Source organism: Sander lucioperca, chromosome 13 (assembly GCF_008315115.2).
Source record: "Sander lucioperca isolate FBNREF2018 chromosome 13, SLUC_FBN_1.2, whole genome shotgun sequence".
NCBI classification, from domain to species: Eukaryota; Metazoa; Chordata; class Actinopteri; order Perciformes; family Percidae; genus Sander; species Sander lucioperca.
This window is the reverse complement of record NC_050185.1, coordinates 26557534-26578516: the sequence shown is the minus strand read 5'-3', so window position 1 is coordinate 26578516 and position 20983 is coordinate 26557534. Positions and strand designations below refer to the sequence as shown.

At 39.9% G+C, this 20983-nt stretch overlaps 1 protein-coding gene across 1 annotated transcript; it reads right to left on the bottom strand.

Annotated features, from left to right (window-relative positions):
• Positions 1-4454: 4454 nt before the first annotated feature.
• On the bottom strand, positions 4455-5483 carry LOC116060385 (olfactory receptor 8U1-like). The gene has a single exon (XM_031313917.2). The coding sequence runs from the start codon at positions 5388-5390 to the stop codon at positions 4455-4457; it is 936 nt and encodes a 311-aa protein (XP_031169777.1). The 5' UTR covers positions 5391-5483.
• Positions 5484-20983: the final 15500 nt, after the last annotated feature.

Genomic DNA, 20983 nt, shown 5'->3' with positions numbered 1-20983 from the left:
AAAAGAAAACCCCAACATATTTGAGAAGAAATGTGCTTGTCTGTGTTTGTTTTTGAATTTAGAAATTGGCACAGATGGGTCAAGTTAATACCAAAATGTTGTTCATAATTTCCATATATTTAACAGAATATTTTCCCCACCTCTCAATCAATGTTTTGCAAAGATAATTACATGACATTTACAATGTTTGCGTTGCTTCTTGGGGTTGTTTTGTCGATTAATGTGTGGATTATTTTCTGGATGAATGGATTAGTTGTTTGGTCTCTAAAATGTCAGAAAATGTTGAAAATGTGGATCAGTGTTTCCCAAAGTCCCAAGATGACGTCCTCAAATTTCTTGTTTTGTCCATAACTCAAAGATATTCAGTTTCCTGTCACAGAGAAGTAGAAGATATTCACATTTAACAAACTGACACCGCACTTTATTATTTATAAAATGAATGAAACCGATTAATGGATTAATAAAATAGTTGCAGATTATTTTAAAAGTTTACAAATAATTGATGAATCTTTGCAGCCACCTTGTCTGCAAATATATTGACTCTAGTGACTATATCATCTTATTATCCTTATGAAGTACTTTCTTGTATTTTTAGAAAACAATAAAATAATCCAGGTAATAACTCTGTGTCTTTTTGTACATCTTCATGAAGTGGTTTTAGAATTACAAAGTTGATGTTTTTTTAATTTAAATATACATGCTGCTCTGGTCAAAATCATCTGGCCAAAGGACTGCAGTTGAAAATTAGCCGGCTGGCTAACACTGGCACATTTACAGAAATGCTGATTAATGTGTGTTGTCCTTTATAAATAAAGAATACGAATAAGGTTATTGCACTTCCAGTTTTTTGGGTTTATTGCACACTTACACACTATAAAGTCTTTATAGAGGGAGTATTTTGAAATCTTGAATGTTTTGTTATAATCTCGAAAAGTACAGCCTATTAAACCCCAAAAGACAGTGTTTGTCCACAAAAACATGTTGGTTTTAATCCCCATTTCTTACAAAGAGAGAGTTTTCCTTCTCTTTCATAGAGTTTCATTCTTGTCCAATGTTATCTGTTATGTTAATTTGTTTAGATGCAAAATACAAAAAAACACACTTTAACTATTCAGTTAATTTTTAGCAAAAGAGATATGTTCATTCATTTTTGCAATCGAAAATATTGGTTCATGTTCAAGTGTCTGTTGTTTTAATCTGTTGTATTCATTTGTTTGTATCTGTCTACAAATATAATAAATACATATCAATTACAAATACTCTGTTGTGTATATAATTACTATAGTGATCATTATCTTTTATTATAATTATAAATGTTTTTTCATTTCAAAAGTTGTAAACTGAGATCTGTAGTTTTGAACTGCTTATGCGTGCATTATGTTACCCCGAAATTCCACCAGGCGTGGATCCCCCCATAGGCGTAAATCACAGGGGGTTCGGGACCTATCCAGTCTGAGGGTTGTCCCCCCCTAAAAAAAATCATTAAAAAACATGGTGTGTATTATAAATAATATAATAATATATCATTAAAATAATTGTGTAAGTAGTGTAGAATAACATTCTCACTATTTGCAGATAAATATAATTATAATTATATATATTATTATATATATAATTATTATAACAATAAATGTTTCCATAAAAGACCAAGTGTGTTTTGATGTATGCTTATTTAGCTTAAGTCATAACTATGAGATAGTTAGGGACACAGTGGCCTCAAGCAAAGTACACTGAGTAATAATAACAAGTGAAACAGGAGCAGAATGTACCACTTCGCATGAGAGCAAATGAGGACGAGACATAATACAGTGGCCCCCACCCTGGCAGGTGTTGTGTGAAGATAGCAGTCCTGGTGCAGAAGAACAAGTATAAGAGATGAGGGGAAGAATAGATTGAGGCTCACAAGGTCTGACAGTCTAGACATGCATGGACCGGCTCTGGCTTTTTGTCTGTTGCTAGGGAAACTTAGTCTCTGCGTGCTTTGTGATCCCACAGATGGGTGTATTGTAATTCCGATGCTTGACTGATTAAACGATTGTATTTGACTTTACCTTATCGTCTTATTTGGCTCTTGCTTAGCATCAATGTAATACCAATTTAAGGAGTGCATGGGGATATATAGGTCTTTTATTTGGAGTCAGACACATTGTCCCAAAAGGGAGGACACAGAGGAGGAAATACCCAACAGTAGTAAAACAATATAAACGGGGCAAAAATTGTGTTTTAAGTTAAAAAACATCTTGAGCCCCCCTTCCTTACCGCTGGTCCAGTTCAGTGGGAGCTGTGTTGTTAAGAGAGACAGCACTGGGTGGGAGAGAGAACATAGTTAACTTAAGTAACTTAAGGTTTGTTGTGCAACTCCATTAGCTTAGTAGACAAGGCTATTTTATTCACTTTAAAATCGGGTTAAGTGATTATTTTCACTGTGTCCTTAATAAATTAGTCATGACAAAAGATTTTTCCATGAATCCTCGGTTAGCGGTTATAACGTTACCTAGCTTGTTTTGGTAGCATGTTGGATAGTTAGTTATTGTTAGATAGCTTGCTAATTCCACCCAACATGCTTTCACTGGTTACAGAAAATGCTAGTTAGTTAGCTTGCTTGCTAGGGGGTTCAGTTCTCAGTTCAGCATCATCTGTATTATAGAAAAGAATCACTTCATCCGATGTTTAAAGTGAATAAAATTGCTTGCCAGCCTTCTTACTGGTGTTCTACAAATAACGTTACACATATCCTGTACCAGTACAATTTTGGCTGTATTATTTGTGTCCCCTTCAAAAAATTCATGTTTATTGTCCACCCCAAACTGTTAGATGAAATTTACCCCCTTAGATCCGCCGCAATCCGGCTGCGTTGTGGTTTTGTTCCATCGTCCGGCATGCATCATACCACAACAGCAGCATCTCAGAAGCGGAGCGTTTTGCCTGCCCGACTTGCAGATCTTGCTGTTTTGGTAATTTTTCCTGGATATTTGTGCTCCTATTATAAAAGTAAGTAGTCTACATAGTTAAATATTCTTCCATTTAGTCCAGTTATAAACAACACCGATCAAAGATTTGTAGCTGTGTCTCAGTATCATAAAATAGTGTAGTGAAGGGATATCCGATCGGGAGTCTGCACAGGGATTTTATTTTGAAAACTGACCTGGATGATCTAGCCCCTTAACTTCCTGCCTGGCCTGTTGAATGCCCTGCAGCTCTGTCAAAAATAGATCTGCACGCATGCCAGACGATGCAACAGAATCACGGCATAGCCAGATTGCGGCGGGGATCCACGCCTGGTGGAATTTCAAGGTAACAGTAGTCTTTGCAACATAATGCACACATAAGCATCTTAAGTTCAGCAGTTGAAAACTACAGATCTCAGTTTACTACTTTTGAAATGAAAAAAAAACAAACATTTATAGTTATAATAAAAGATGATAATGATCAATATAATTCTATACACAACAGAGTATTTGTAATTGATATGTATTTATTATATAATTTTGTTTGTAGACAGATACGAACAAATGAATGCAACAGATTAAAACAACAGACACTTGAACATGAACCAATATTTTTGATTGCAAAAATGAATAAAATATCTCTTTTGCTAAAAATTAACTGACTAGTTAAAGTGTTTTTTTTGTATTTTGCATCTAAACAAATTAACATAACAGATAACATTGGACAAGAATGAAACTATATGAAAAAGAAGGAAACATTTCTTTCACTTTGTAAGAAATGGGGATTAAAACCAATATGTTTTTGTGGCCAAACACCACCTTTTGGAGTTTAACAGGCTGTACATTTCGAGATTATAACAGAACATTCAAGATTTCAAAATACTCCCTCTATAAAGACTTGTGTGCAATAACCCCCCCCAAAAAAACTGGAAGTGCAATAACCTCATGTATATTTAAATTAAAAAGACATCAACTTTGTAATTCTAAAGCCACTTTATGTAGATGTATAAAAAGACACAAAGTTATTACCTAGATTATTTTATTTTTCTAAAAACACAAGAAAGTACGTCATAAGGATAATGACATGATATAGTCACAATAGATTTGCAGACAAGGTGGCTGCAAAGATTCATCAATTAGTTGTCAACTTTTAAAATAATCTGCAAATATTTTATTAATTGATTAATCGGTTTGAGTCATTTTATAAAATAAAGTGAAACTTGTGTGATGTCAGCTTGTTGAATGTGAATATATTCTAGTTTCTTCTCTCCTCTGTGACAGGAAACTGATTATCTTTGAGTTGTGGACAAAACAAGACATTTGAGGACGTCATCTTGGGACTTTGGGAATTAATGATCTACATTTTCAACATTTTAGAGACCAAACAACTAAACTATTCATCTAGAGAATAATCCACCCATTAATTGACAATGAAAACTAGCTTTAGTTTAAAAAAAGATACAAGTATACAATACACAAGTAGAAGAGGACAAAACATGCAACATGTCAAGTTACTTTATTGTTGTGAAACAAAGTTTTAATCATCTGCCGGACCTCTTTATTTTGCAGACCATAGATAACAGCATTCAGAGCCGGCAGGACAACGTGTCCCACAACGGACGCCGCTTTCCTGAGGTCGGCCAGAAGAGGGAAGCGGTGCAGGATCACAATGAGGAGGCCGGACACCATGAGGATGACGTACACGACCAGATGAGTGGAGCAGGTCTGCAATGCTTTGCTGTTCAGAGCTTTGTTTTTACTACTCAAACACACCATGGCGATCCTCAGGTAGGTGATCGTTACGCTGCCGAGGGACGAGCCCAGCAGCACCACCGTGTAGCCGAGACCGTAGATGTTATTGATGAGAATGCTTTCACAAGACAGTTTGAACAAGGACGCGTTGTCGCAGAATGGGTTGAAGATAACTGACCTGCAGCGTGACAGGCGGATGCTGAGCCACAAGAGAATAGCCACCAGCACGAAGATCGTTCCCCACGCTGCCGCCGACAGCAACACCACCATCCTGTTGGTCATGACGGCGGCGTAGCGCAGCGGGTTGCAGATGGCCATATAACGATCAAAAGCCATGATCATGAGCACCGTGTGAGAAGCACCCATATGGAGGTGAACACAAAACGCCTGGACAGCACAGTCGATATAATGAATGTACCGTTCTGAGTCTGAAATTAAAAGATCTCGGAGGAAATGAGGTATAATTACTGTCGCCCCCAAGACATCGTTGATGCTCATGTTGCAGACGAGCAGATACATGGGCTGCTGGAGGCTTTTGCTCCGAAAGATCAGCACCACCAGGCCGATGTTGGACACCAAGATGAAGATGTAGATGAGGAGGAGGAGGATGAAGGCGAGAGTAAAGGACTGGGAGGTTACGTTTAACCCCTCTAAGATTAGAATATCCCCAACAAAAGTGCCGTTTTCCATTTCTCATCTGTCGTGTCAGGATAAAGACTCTGAATGTATAACTGCAGTTGTATGTATATACAGTTATAGTTACAGAACAGCAACAAGATTTAAAAAAAACTCTAGGGCTTTCTCGCCTGAAGAAATTGTCTTGATTTAAATCAACAGATCTGTAAAACTGAGTTTCTCCACAAGATCTCACTGTGACTCTTTAAAAGGTTAGAAAATGTTTGAGTTCCAGGAGATAGCCGTATGCTTTCCCCCACCAATGTCAAATAATAAAGATATGCAGCAACTTGAGTGTAACTGAGTTCATCAACAAACTATTTCCTTTAATTAGGGCTGTCATCAATTAAAACAAATAATAGTTGACTGACTGATTAGTTGATTTAATAGACAGATCTGTAAAACTAAGTTTCTTCACAAAGAATCATGTAAAAGCCCCACTCTAAATCTATAAAGCCGGAGATTTTAGTTTAGACATGTCTTTAAAGTAAATAATTCTGCATAAAAGAAGCGTATAAAATGACTAAAGAAATCGTAGTTGACTAAGAACAAAACAACCAATTTGTCGACTCAGAGGGAGCATTCCTATCATGTATGAAACTCAATTTACATAACAAACATACTTATTTAAACCGTCACCTAACGTATTTTGTACTAACTTTTAAAAAATCTTTCCTTAATCTAACCAAGTAGTTTAATTTCAATTCACAACGTTAACCATACGGAAAATTCGTTCCCCTCGAAAAGATCTTTAAAAATGCCGTTTCTTTGAAGCGTAATTATTTATGCGGCAAGGTTGAAATACTTGCTCATGAGTTTCTTGGAAATAAGTCATTCACCATGAAAAAAGCATAAAAAAAAGGATCGACTTAAGAAATCTTAGTCAACTCGGAGGCAGCAGCCCTAAAAAACTTCTTCATAAAGTTATCCTAAACATGTCTACATCACAATAACAATGACAGGCTGTAACGTGACGCAGAACTTTGTTATTCTGAACTGTTGTTATCATGAATTTGTTACAGAGGCATCCAACATCTTAAGTCACCGTGTCTGATTTTTTTCTCAATCATTCACCTATATTACAAAAAGCATTATTTCTTTGCTTAAAATGGCATTTAAAGATTTCCAAAATGTCCCAGGAACGGCTCTTTCCAGCAACAATGTCCCAGTTACACTATGAAGAGCTTTCACTGGAAGTAATTCTCACAAAAGAAGACAAGTCAATTTGCTTCAACATTCGTCTATCATGAAAGCCTTCAATCAGATTAGGAAAAACGTCCAAAGAAACACTTTTGAAAGGGTAAAAAATCTAAGAAACTTCAGGAAGAGCAACAAAGGATAGATCCTTCTCTGAGGACAGACAGATACATCGATGTTGAATGTCTGTGAGCTGCACAAACTAACTTTCATTCGAGAGAAGGCAGAAACAGAGACACATATAAAACTACTATATAATTTGGGTGAATCAACACTTTCAAAAAGCTTAAATGTCAGGTTTTGTGCGGACAAGATTAGATTTCTTTCTGAACACGTTATCCTCCACTAAAGTGAGAACTCTTCTATAAAGCTGCGACAGAAAATGAAGAATTCTTTCATTCACCTCTAATGCATTCGAGTGAAGGCAGACACAAAAACATTGCTAATAAATCTATAACTGCAATATCATTTGGGTGAACCGACACTGTGAAAGAGCTTGAAGATAAGTCAAAAGTGCAAGTTTTGTGCCCAGATTAGATTTCTTACTGAAACACGCTAGGGTTATCCTCCACTTCACGGAGAACTCTTCCACAAATCAAGAAAACATTCGTCTCACAAGATGCTGTAAATTCATTAAAACCCAGATTGTATTACACACGTATGAGAAAACACAACCTCCCTCCACCTCAGACCAGAAGTGAAACTGCTGACACTTTTATTCGGCCCTCAGCTGCACTGTCACATGCAGGCCAACTGTTGCTTGGCAACCATTGATACTGAGCATGTGTATCTCCTGTAGGTTGTTTTTAATTTAAGATATTGGCATAGAGAGTGGGCACCAAAAATAAAGAAGTAAGAAAGTAAAGTTTATTTATATGGCGCTTTATAAATAAAAGACATAAGAATACAAAGGAAAACATAAAATCAGACAGCCATAAAAACCGTACTCGATGGTGTTTTGAGCCCCCAACGTCGACTTCAAGGCAGCGCTGCGACGTTGACTTCAAGGCACCTAACCCTAACCATTGCCTAATCCTAGTGCCTTCCATCTCAGCCCCCCTAAAAAAAAAAAAAAAAAAAATATATATATATATATATATATATATTATAATAATTTATTTCGTTTTTATTTTTAGATTATTTTTTTGGCATTTTCAGCCTTTATTTTGATAGGACAGCAGAAGACATGAAAGGGGAGAGAGAGGGGGAATGACATGCAGCCAAGTGCCGGAGGTCAGAGTCGAATCCCGTCCCACTGCGTCGAGGAGCAAACCTCCACATATGGGCGTCCACTCTACCAACTGAGCTCTCTGGGCACCCGAATTATAATAATTATTTTATCAATTTTAATGCTTAGTGACAGAGGACAAACAATTACAGGTTCAAAGAAGCAGGTTTAATATCCTGTGTTGCTGTCGCCGATGCTATGCACCTGTAACCCCGTCAAGGAAAGTTTTATTTTTTATTTATTTATTGTTTACACCTCATTAACATTTCATTGGATTCTGGTAGTCCATAAAGGGACTTTCATAGTTTTTACATCTTCAATATTTTGCATTTATCCTCTGTTATAATATTAAATACATATATTCATTGTTATTCAGTGAAATTACTGATTTAGCAGGGGGGAGGGGGGTTAACACTTTTGCAAGGCACTGTATCCGTGTCACATTCTCATTAAGGGCTGAGCTAGCCTGGTTGACACCAGACCCTTCTCAGTTGTAACTGAGAGTGGGTCTGGGAAAGGTTTCACAACACAATCAGTAATACTTTTGACCATAAACATGTCAATGTCATTCCAGTCTGTGGACGTTTTACTCGTAAATGTTTTAACAATCTCAATAATTTCATTTTCATCAGTTCCCTTAACAAACATAGATTCATTAATATTTACATTCTTGTATAGCACATCATTGATACTGCCAGTCTTTGCAAACTACTCAGCTAAACCTGGACCAACTCCAATAAAAAAATCATTAAATTAATTTGCAGCCAAGGTCATATCCTTAACCCCTGTATCATTTTTAGTCAAAACATAGTTAGTGTGTCCTGTTTTGCCTTTTTTTTCTTGATAATTTCATTCAGCACCATCCAGGCGTTTCTTATATTGCTTCTGCTTATATTGCTTCTGTTCTGTTGCTCCAGTAGTTTACTATCATAATTCTTTTTGTTGCTTCTCATGATTCTGGTCAGTTTGTTTTTGTATATCTTATATCTCTTTTCTGCTTCTTTAGACCTCTTCTTTAGGGTACATTTTTCTTCTTACATGCATTTAATATTCCGTTAGTTATCCACGGTTTTTCATCCGATTTCTGTTTTACTTCTTTCTTTACAAGAGGACAGTTTTTTTCCATAAAGTGATGTTATAACAGTCAAAAATGAATCATAGGCTTCATTCGCATTTTCTACGTACACTTTGCTCCAGTCTTGTTTCATTAAATCCTCTTTGAATTTATTGATGTTTTCTTGAGTTCTGTGTCTGATCATTGTGTATATTTTGCAGTCTTTCCTGGTCTTAGTGTAGCTATGTATGTTTGCAAAAACTGGCAGATGATCACTGACGTCGTTTATTATTAGTCCACTTTCAACTTTATAGTCAGTAGCGTTGGTAAATATGTTATCATTTATTGTAGCACTATTTGTTGTAATTCTGGATGGTCGAGTGATTGAGGGATATAAACTGATACTGTACATCAAATTAATGAACTCTGTAGTTGTACTGTGTTCTTGTAGGTTGAGCAAGTCAATATTAAAGTCTCCGCAGATAAAAAACATTTTTTTGTTATTGCTATTACTGAATATTTCTGTAATTTTTTCCTTAAACATGTCAATATTTGATCCTTTTATTTTGATTCCTATAAATGCAGCTAATTTGTTTTTAGATTATTCCATTTCAGTTTGTACTGTGATGCATTCCATGATTGTATCTAAAACAAAAGACATTTTACTAACTATTTTACATTGATATCTTTTGTCAATATATAATACAACCCACCCACCCTTTGATTGTTTCCTGTTGATGAAAAACAGTTCGTATCACTCAATCTCACTCAAATCCTGATGTTCTATCGTGAGCCAAGTCTCTGTTATGGCAATTGCTGTGAATTTTTTTCCCACTTGTTTTAGGCACTGTTTGATTTTTGAAAGATTTGTGATAAGGCTCCTGCTGTTAAAATGTATAATTGATATTGAACTGCCCAACTGTGTAATATTCACACTGGCTGTGAGTACCAATGTAAAAGTTATTATTTGGATCAGCGTCATTTTCAATTCTTGTGGTGTATGTTCTGTGTATTTGAAAATTTCCAAATTCAGTTGTTCATATGTAGCAGATGAATTTCTGTCCAAGTTTGTCACGATCATTGTGTTTGATAAGTTCAGTTCAGTTTGTATTCTGTTACCTTATGTAGGCCTATGTTGCTCTTGATTTATTCCTTCCTTCCTTCAAATTTATCCAGCTCGGTGCTGTCCCTGATGAGAAGCACTTTCGCTGCCTCAGGTGTCGACCCATGTAGTTTGATGAATATTTTACAATTTCTTGTCCATGTTGCCTGGATCTTGTTTTGTTTTCTGAGTATGCGTGCTTTCCTGGCGATGTCAGCATTTTTCTTGGTGAGGTGATCGTTGACGTAGCGGCAACAACGGCATCAACGGGTTGCTGCACTTCGGTGGCCGTCATGTTGAATGTAAACAAAAAGCTGCTTGCCGTCGCTGCGCCACTGTCATCGTGTAAAGCCCGCCTCAACGGTTGTCATTGGTGCCTCGATTTGGAAAAAATTGGAAATGGGCTTGAATGAGCTCTCGGCCGGACTGACTTGCAGAGCAAATCTCAAATTTGCCAGAAGTTTGTCAGCGTTTTCCCAGGCTAGGGCTGAGCCCCTCTAAAGGTCTGATCCTAGAATCACCCCTGATTCAACCCATCCTAAGACAGACACATAGCAGCGTCCTGGGAACAACTTGGGGTTCATTGTCAAAGGACACATTAGGCCAGTGGGAGCAGCGGTGGCAACAGGGGGCAGAGACAAAAAGCTGTGGTCAAGTTGGACAGATTCCGACCGTTTCAAGAAGCCTTCTGTCTGTACGGGAAGTCACAGAAACACTCACATCCTGTGAGATCCCATTCTTATTTGTCAAAGGTGCCCTGCCACACGTATTTCATTACTTCGTGGTAATGTCTGAATTTCTACCATGGACCATGGAAAAATGCCTTGGTTACCTTGTTTCAAGCTATTCTAGCGTGGTATAGAAAGCCTGCAGGAAGACTCAGCTCGATTTGTGCCAGTTCTCATTAATATTCAACGAGCTAAGCTGCTTGACTCTGATTGGCTAACAGCTAGCCAATGAGAGCCTGGCTATCAGTATCCTTTACCCAGCGCAACTGGGCGAGCTCATGAATAGTAATGAGGTCAGGCAACACCACGTCAGACTGACCAGCTTTTGTATTTGGCCTGATTTCTCTGCTCATTTCTTTTCAGTGGCTAGAGCTGACAGAGGAGGTAGCAGTTCATTTTCACCTTCATGACATAACACAAACACATATGGACCTAACATATTTGAAAAAATGCAAGTAAAAACGTTTTTGTGCGGCAGGGCACCTTTAAAATGTTTTCAGATCCATATATCAGTTTGTACTTTGTACTTGAATTTGGATCGCGAATTCGGCTCCTAGCGATCACAACAGAGTAATTGAGAAAAACACTTATTTTGCACTTTACATTTTGCAAGTACAGTATTATTTTTAATAGTTTCCGGGAGTTAGCTACCCGGGGAAAAACTAAATACTTTCACCTCGTAAACAAGTGTTTTAAATTAAACCCCAATCTTTTCCATAATCTTAGTCATTTTGGTGTCTAAACTTAAGTGTTGTAGTCACTTTTTTTGGCTTAACTCAAATGCCATGGTCACTAAAATGAGCTCATCGTGCTCTATAGTCACATTAGATCTGAAGATCTTTGCCCGAACCCGACGGGACCCGACCTATAGCCTACATTAGTCATGAATAAATGATGTTAAAAAATTTATAAATGACTCATTCTTGACAAAAGGCAAAAGAGCTGTGTGCGTGCTCACGTTTTAATAATGTCATTCTGTAAACGGGTTTGGGCTTTTAAAAAGCTGTCAATCAAAATGTACTTGTCAGGTTCGGGCCTTGTCAGGCCAAACTTTTAAGGCCTGATTACAGCTCTACGTCACATTTCGTAGGATATCATATGAAATGGTGTGCATATGTTTTCACCTAAAAAGGAAAATTTACCACAAATATATTTATATTTCACAAATTAAACTTTTAAATCCAAGTTTAATTCTGTAAATACATTGCTTAACCCTTGTGTTGTACTCGCATCAAATGTGACCCATTTTTATATCAGAATTATGGGTTTCTTTGAAACAAATTTCCCCAAAATAACATGAATGCATGTCTGTACATTATATGGAAGCCATGTAACATTCTTGGCAGGTAGAATTAATGATTACTTTCATTGAATTGTGGGTGTTTTTTCTCTCCATTTATAGGATTAGAAATAAACTGTGATGCACTCAATATCCTCTGATCTTAACTCTGTCAAAATAATCCACAATTTCTGGTTTTTTTAAACAAAAAAAATAGGTATTATGTCACTTAAATTGTGTTTATTTACCATGTATTAAAAAAGCATTGAAAAAATTGACAAACGTTTCAAAAAGCGTCAAAAAACATTGGAAAAAATGTTAGCACTTCAAATTACGGCCCGGTAATAAGATGGTAATAGTGGGGTAACAGTGTGATAATAAAGAGGTAATATATAGGTAATAACATGTAATTATCAAAGTATTAACTGGGTAATACATCACAATAATAATATATACTACTGGGGTAATAAGGTGATAAGAAGGTAACAGATGTAATAACATGCAATTACCAATGTACTAAGTAGGAAATGTTCCAAACATTTCGCTTTTGTTTCATGGTAATACTTTACAAATTATATGTTTAATCTTGTGACTTCTTACCTGGAAACAAGTCTGGTAGTTTCTGTGTAACAACCATGAATCAGTGCTGCAGAATGTGTTGCTTTAAGAACTGTAGGACCTTTGCACCATGGAATTTAGTCAGGAAGTTGAATGTGAGCAGGACAGCCTCATGTGTTATCATCTCTCCATACTATCTGCATCAATCTTCGACGTTCCATGCCTTTGGTAGCATTCGCGGTATGTGAAATAGATGCTGACATACTGTTCTGATATCTTTGTTAATTATTGTCAGAAATTTTGATGTGCAATATGTATAATGATTGATAGCTCATATTGGACTGACAGTATGCTTCAGTAAGCTAGTTTGCCACTATTATCTTGGGTTGTGCTACATGCAAGTATATTTTAGTTTATTTAGATAAACAATATAGGTTATACTACATACACTGTATAACAATACATTATGTATTTCCTTTATTTCAGCTTACATGTTAGCTACTGTATATACTACCACATTACAGTGACGTGTAGTTATATTCTTTTTACAATTATCATTGTATACTGTTTGTGACTCATCAATACTGTATGTAAGTAACAGGTCATTGTGTTTCATTTCCCAGTTTCACCCTTTCTAAGTCAAATGAACTGAGTTACAACGACCCCAGTCTCCAGTGCTTGATGGTGTAAGGTGTTTAGCTGCTGGTCAGATTGCACAGGGTTACGTGCTTGCAGGAAAAGACACATTTCATGGTAAGATTAGAATAACAGAGGTGCAGAAATTACCTAGAAACTACCAGAAGAATTTCCAGGTAATCTCTGCACCACTGTTATTCTATTATTACCATGTAATGAAATAGAAACAGGTAGTTTTGCATTTTGCAGCACTGATTCATGGTTGTTACACAGAAACTAGCAGAAGCATTTCCAGGTAATATCTGCACCTCTGTTATTCTAATATTACATGTATTAAAATAGAAAAAGGCAGTTTTGCATGTTGCACCACTGATTCATGGTTGTTACACAAAAACTACCAGAAGCATTTCCAGGTAATCTCTACACCTCTGTTATTCTAATATTACCATGCAATACAATACAAACAGGCAGTTTTGCATTTTGCGGAATGTGATGTGAAAGATATTTGTTCTTTTTCATATAGATTGATCCTTGCTCACATATGTTTCACTCTTGTTATATCATCATCATCATCATCATCTTCTTCCGCTTATCCGGTAACGGGTCGCGGGGGTAGCAGCTCCAGCAGGGGACCCCAAACTTCCCTTTCCCGAGCCACATTAACCAGCTCTGACTGGGGGATCCCGAGGCGTTCCCAGGCCAGGTTGGAGATATAATCCCTCCACCTAGTCCTGGGTCTTCCCCGAGGCCTCCTCCCAGCTGGACGTGCCTGGAAAACCTCCCTAGGGAGGCGCCCAGGGGGCATCCTTACCAGATGCCCGAACCACCTCAACTGGCTCCTTTCGAAGCGAAGGAGCAGCGGCTCTACTCCGAGCTCCTCACGGATGACTGAGCTTCTCACCCTATCTCTAAGGGAGACGCCAGCCACCCTCCTGAGGAAACCCATTTCGGCCGCTTGTACCCTGGATCTCGTTCTTTCGGTCATGACCCAGCCTTCATGACCATAGGTGAGGGTAGGAACGAAAACTGACCGGTAGATTGAGAGCTTTGCCTTCTGGCTCAGCTCTCTTTTCGTCACAACGGTGCGATAAATTGAGTGTAATACCGCACCCGCTGCGCCGATTCTCCGACCAATCTCCCGCTCCATTGTTCCCTCACTCGCGAACAAGACTCCAAGGTACTTGAACTCCTTCACTTGGGGTAAAGACTCATTCCCTACCTGGAGAAGGCACTCCATCGGTTTCCTGCTGAGAACCATGGCCTCAGATTTAGAGGTGCTGATCCTCATCCCAGCCGCTTCACACTCGGCTGCGAACCGATCCAGTGAGTGCTGAAGGTCACAGGCCGACGATGCCATCAGGACCACATCATCTGCAAAAAGCAGCGATGAGATCCCCAGCTCACCAAACTGCAACCCCTCTCCACCCCGACTACGCCTCGATATCCTGTCCATAAATACTACAAACAGGATTGATGACAAAGCGCAGCCCTGGCGGAGGCCAACTCTCACCTGAAACGAGTCCGACTTACTGCCGAGAACCCGGACACAGCTCTCGCTTTGGTCGTACAGAGATTGGATGGCCCTGAGAAGGGACCCCCTCAACCCATACTCCCGCAGCACCTCCCACAGTGGCTTTGCCACTGTGGAGTTGTTTAACTACCTCAGCAACTTCCACCAGGGAAATTGACGACAATCCCCCATCATCCTCCAGCTCTGCCTCTACCATAGAGGGCGTATTAGTCGGATTTAGGAGTTCCTCAAAGTGCTCCTTCCACCGCCCTATTACCTCCTCAGTTGAGGTCAGCAGCGTCCCATCCTTACTGTACACAGCTTGGATGGTTCCCCGCTTCCCCCTCCTGAGGTGGCGAACGGTTTTCCAGAAGCACCTTGGTGCCGACCGAAAGTCCTTCTCCATGTCTTCTCCGAACTTCTCCCACACCCGCTGCTTTGCCTCTTTCACGGCAGAGGCTGCAGCCCTTCGGGCCCTTCGGTACCTTGCAACTGCCTCCGGAGTCCCCTGGGATAACATATCCCAGAAAGACTCCTTCAGTCGGACGGCTTCCCTGACCACCGGTGTCCACCACGGTGTTCGTGGGTTGCCACCCCTTGAGGCACCTAAGACCCTAAGACCACAGCTCCCCGCCGCAGCTTCAGCAATGGAAACTTTGAACATTGTCCACTCGGGTTCAATGCCCCCAGCCTCCACAGGGATGCACGAAAAGCTCCGCCGGAGGTGTGAGTTGAAAGTCTGTCGGACAGGGGCCTCCTCCAGACGTTCCCAGTTCACCCGCACTACCCGTTTGGGTTTACCAGGTCTGTCCAGAGTCTTCCCCCACCCTCTGACCCAACTCACCACCAGATGGTGATCAGTTGACAGCTCTGCCCCTCTCTTCACCCGAGTGTCCAAAACATACGGCCTCAGATCAGATGAAACGATTATAAAATCGATCATTGACCTTTGGCCTAGGGTGCTCTGGTACCAAGTACACTTATGAGCATCCCTATGTTCGAACATGGTGTTCGTTATAGACAATCCATGACTAGCACAGAAGTCCAACAACAAACAACCACTCTGGTTTAGATCAGGGAGGCCGTTCCTCCCAATCACGCCTCTCCATGTGTCGCCATCATTGCCCACGTGCGCGTTGAAGTCCCCCAGCAGAACTATGGAGTCCCCTACTGGAGCCCCATACAGGACTCCATTCAAGGTCTCCAAGAAGGCCGAATACTCCGAGCTCTTGTTTGGTGCATACGCACAAACAACAGTCAGAGTTTTCCCCCCCACAACCCGCAGGCGTAGGGAGGCGACCCTCTCGTCCACCGGGGTAAACTCCAACGTAGCGGCGCTCAGCCGGGGGCTTGTGAGTATCCCCACACCCGCCCGGCGCCTCACACCCTGGGCAACTCCGGAGAAGAAAAGAGTCCAACCCCTATCCAGGAGTATGGTTCCAGAACCGAGACTGTGCGTAGAGGTAAGCCCCACCAGATCCAACTGGTAGCGCTCCACCTCCCGCACAAGTTCCGGTTCCTTCCCCCACAGAGAGGTGACGTTCCACGTCCCCAGAGCCAGCGTCTGCTGCCCGGGTCTGGTCCGTCGAGGCCCCTGACCTTCACTGCCACCCATGTGGCAGCGCACCCGACCCCAGCGGTTCCTACCACAGGTGGTGGGCCCATGGGTTGGAGAGAGAGGTGTCACGTAGCTTTTCCGGGCTGTGCCCGGCCGGGCTCCGTGGCAAACCCGGCCACCAGGCGCTCGCTGACGGGCCCTCCATCTGGGCCTGGCTCCAGACGGGGGCCCCGGGCTTCCTCCGGGCAGGGTCACATCATCTCTACCTCGTTTTTACATAGGGTTTTTGAACCATTCTTTGTCTGGCCCCTCACCTGAGACCACTTTGCCTTGGGAGACCCTACCAGGAGCACAAAGCTCCAGACAACACAGCCCTCAGGTTCATAGGGACACACAAACCTCTCCACCACGATAAGGTGATGGTTCCCGGAGAAGCTCTTGTTATATGTTATGTTAATTTTTTTAGAGAAGGTCTTCAACGTTTTTTAAACCAATGACTTAACTGAAAGAGAGACGGAGCAGGGACCCCCTACTACATATGTTGTATAAAATGAAGTTGCATATTAAACTGGGTATACAATAACTTGTAGGGCGGCCTAAAGCCTTTATACCTTTGTTGCATAGAATATTAAGCTATTAAAATAGCCTAATATTTGTTTGCATGATTTTATAAATCATGTTTAATGTTACACATACACGTGACACACGTGTATCTATGGATGGCCTTTTTTACTACCTTACCTATAGGCCGGTAAGCCTATCATCAGTGGGGATTTATACTTGCTAATATGTTGGATTCATGTTAAGACTTTAATTTTTGAAAAAATGTAAAGAATTAACAATAATTTGGATGCCCCCTCTGTATTGGCTCTGAGGAACCCCTAGGGGTCCCAGACCCCCTGTTGAAGATCCCTGGTTTAGATGCAAAATACAAAAAAATTAATTCAGTTAATTTTAAGCAACGTTTACTCATTTTTGCAATCAAAGAAGTCAATGCATGTGCAAGTGTCTGTTGTTTTAATCTGTTTGTTTTGTATTACTATCGTCATTACTTTTTATTATAATTATAATTGATTTTCATTTAAAAAATAATAGTGAACTGAGATCTGTAGTTTCAGCTCCTGAATTAAGATGCTTATGCGTGCATTATGTTGCATCGACTACTGTCACCCCGAAAGTGGATCCACCGCAATCTGGCTGTACCGTGGTTTTGTTCTGTTTGACGCCATGCGGCATACCACACCGGGAGCATCTCAAAAGCGGAGGGTTTTGCCTGCCAGACTCGCAGATTTTGTTATGTTGGTCATGTTTTTCCTGGATATTTGTGCTTCTACTGTAAAAGTAAGTAGTCTACATAGTTATATGGTTTCTTCCATTTAGTCCAGTTATGAACGACACGGATCAAAGACTTGTGGCTGCGTTTTAGTTTTTAAAATAGTGTAGTGATGCGATATAGGATCTGGAGTCTTCACAGGGATTTTATTTATTGGTAACACTTTATAATAGATGAATTATCATGACTTTGTGCATGAAAAAGCATAAATTCATTCATGTAGTACTTCATGAACTATAAGTAATGTACAAGAATTAATAGCATCTCATGCATGACTTAATGCGGGAACAATATGTTAATTCATGCGTCAATAAAATATTTCAATTATCGTGATTTCTGATTCATTAATGATGTTCATGTCTTTATAGGTAAATCTGTAGTTAAAGTGAAAGGCTAAAGAAACTGAATTGTAGTGTTGTAATCATCACTAACTAAACATTACTTCTCATTACTTCATCATGTTTGTGGCCCTTCAAATAAAATAAATTGTCAAGACATATCTGGTGTTCCGACACGTAGAAGTTAGTAAAAAGTAAAATTCATAAATATCCAACTTGGGTGAGCATTGCTCTCAGGCATTACTATTTAAGTGCCTTATGTTGTTTTGAATAAAGCAACTATAAAAATGCATCTGCAGTATATTGCATTTTGTGTCAATGTAGTGACCTCAGTATCATTTTGCCAACCCGCTCCTTTAATTCTTAATACACAATTAATCATATCTTATTTATCAATGTTAAAGATGGAGCAGGTCAGCACTTTATTTGAATGGCCAACAAGCATGTTGAAGTTATGAAGAAGTAATGTTTAGTTAACAATGATTACAACGCTACAATTCTTCAGAATATATGTACACTGTTGTGACTGGTCAGTTTTTTGGAAGAAGACATGAACATCACTAATAAATCAGAAATCATGATGATTGAAATATCTTAATTGATGCATTAGTTAACGTATTGTTCCCACATTAACTCATGCATGAGATACTATTAATCCTCATATATTACTGATAGTTCATGAAGTACTACATGAATGATTTCATGCTTTTTCCTGCATGAAGTCATAGATGAATTAATGATAATTCATGTACCATTATTATAAAATGTTACCAGTTTATTTTAAAAACTGGCCGGATGATTAAGCCTTTCTACTTCCTGCCCGGCCTGTTGACCGCCCCGCAGCTCCTTCAAAAACAGACCCAGCGTCTTTGTCTGTCACTTACTTTAACTTATCCGTTTCCTGTTTTTATATAAACAATGACAACCGGGACTACTACAGAATATTTATTGTTTATAAGCACAACAGCATGTCTTTACAGCAGCATTGCTAACACCAACAACAGAAGCTAAAGTTACCCACAATCCATCAGGTGTATCTCACTACGAATCTGATAGTAGCCCAAAATACACACCACCAAACTTCTGGAAGCAGGAACTAAAGTCAACAATCACAAAGACGTTTGTACAACAGCATGATGAAAGAAAAGAAAGAGTAGAAAAGAGCTGTGATTTGGGCCGAGGGCTGGTCCCAGACACCGAACAAGAGACAACCTCTTTTTCCCAAAAGAGTCAGATATTTGCAGAAGAACAACCCAGTACCCCATACATCCGATGACTGAGGTTTGGGAGTGCAGGCTTGGGATGATTTTGGGCTGTAAATCAGCTTGACTTCAGAACTCTTGGGTCAGATTCCTCATAGTGTTTGCATCCTGAATTAGACCATTTTGGACAAAGTGGATGCCACCTGGATAATGTTTTTCTTTGTTTTTCTGCAGTGTACTGCATTTTGTGTTAATGAAGTGACGTCAGTTCCATTTTGCCAACCCGCTCCTTTAATTCTTGATACACCATTAATCATATCTTATTTATCAATGTTAAAGATCAACCAGATCAGCACTTTATTTGAAGGGCCACAAAGTGAAGCTAATGGTTAACACTTTATAATAACGGCCAATCTAAGCAGTGCCATTGCCATCAGCCCAATTATACTTCAAGATGGCGTAATCGTGCAGATGGTCTTTTCTCTGTCCAGTGTAAATATTTGTAAATATTGTCTTTTCGTCTATCCCGGTATCCAGCCCATAACTTTATTTCACTACACTAGTCAGAGTAAACAACCAGTTTTTAAGGCCATGGGCCACATGCTTATCCTACTTCTCCTCTGCTCCTCTGGAGACATAGAGCCAAATCCAGGCCCTAATGCCTTCCCTACTCCTCAGGTGCTTTCATTCACTGATTTCTGCAATCGCAAAAGTCTTGGCTTGATGCACCTTAACATCAGAAGTCTGCTCCCTAAACTTGATTTATTCACCTCCCTTGCTCATTCAGCCAACCTTGATATTCTAGCCGTGTCTGAATCCTGGCTTAGGAAATCCCCCAATAAATATTTATCTCCAATTATGACATTTTCCCTCAAGATAGAACTGCTAAAGGGGGAGGTGTTGCAATATACTGTAGAGAGAGCTTACAGAGCTCGGTCATCCTATCCAGGCCTGTACCAAACAATTTGAGCTTCTGCTTTTAAAAATCCAACTCTCTAGGAATAAGGCTTTAACTGTTGCTGCTTGTTACAGACCCCCCTCAGCCCCAGCTGTGCCCTGGACACCATTTTCCTAACTGCAGAATATTTCAACCTGGATATACTCAACCCCCCAGCCATTCTTCTTGCTAATCTTGATGCCCTCAACCTCACACAAATTATAAACGAACCTACGAGATACAACCTCAAATCCGTAAACGTGGGCACCCTCATTGATATCAGCCTGACCAACCTGCCCTCTAAATACACCCCAGCTGTCTTTAACCAGGATCTCAGTGATCATTGCCTGATTGCATGCATCCGTAATGGGTCCGCGGTCAAACATCCACAACTCATCTCTGTCAGACGTTGTCTAAAACACTTCTGTGAACAAGCCTTTCTGACTGACCTCAACCATGTAGCTTGGGAGAGCATTAACCTCATTCCGACAGTGGAGGATGCCTGGATGTCATTCAAAACTGATTACCTCTCTGTCTTAAATAAGCATGCCCCATTTAAAAAGTTTAGAACCAAGAGCACATATAGCCCCTGGTTCACTCCAGAGCTAACCACCCTCAACATAAAAACATCCTGTGGCGAACTGCATTAGCCTCGTGCAACCCCCATAACATGCAAGTCTTTAAAGCAGCCAGGAACTGGTACACTCAGGCAGTTAGGGTAGCTAAGGCTCACTACTTCAAACTGAAATTTGCTTCTTGCAGTACCAATTCAAAAAAGTTCTGGGACACTGTAGAAATGATGGACAACAAAAACACCTCATCTCAGCTGCCCACAGCTCTGAAATTAGGTAATAATATCAATACCGATAAGTTTATGATAGAGAAATTCACTAAGCATTTCGCTGAAGCTGTTCATGCTTTCCATCTGGTGGCCGGCCCCCAGCAAAC

Excerpts from the sequence above, each read along its gene's own strand:
- LOC116060385 (XM_031313917.2), bottom strand. The coding sequence starts at position 5,390 with ATGGAAAACGGCACTTTTGTTGGGGATATTCTAATCTTAGAGGGGTTA.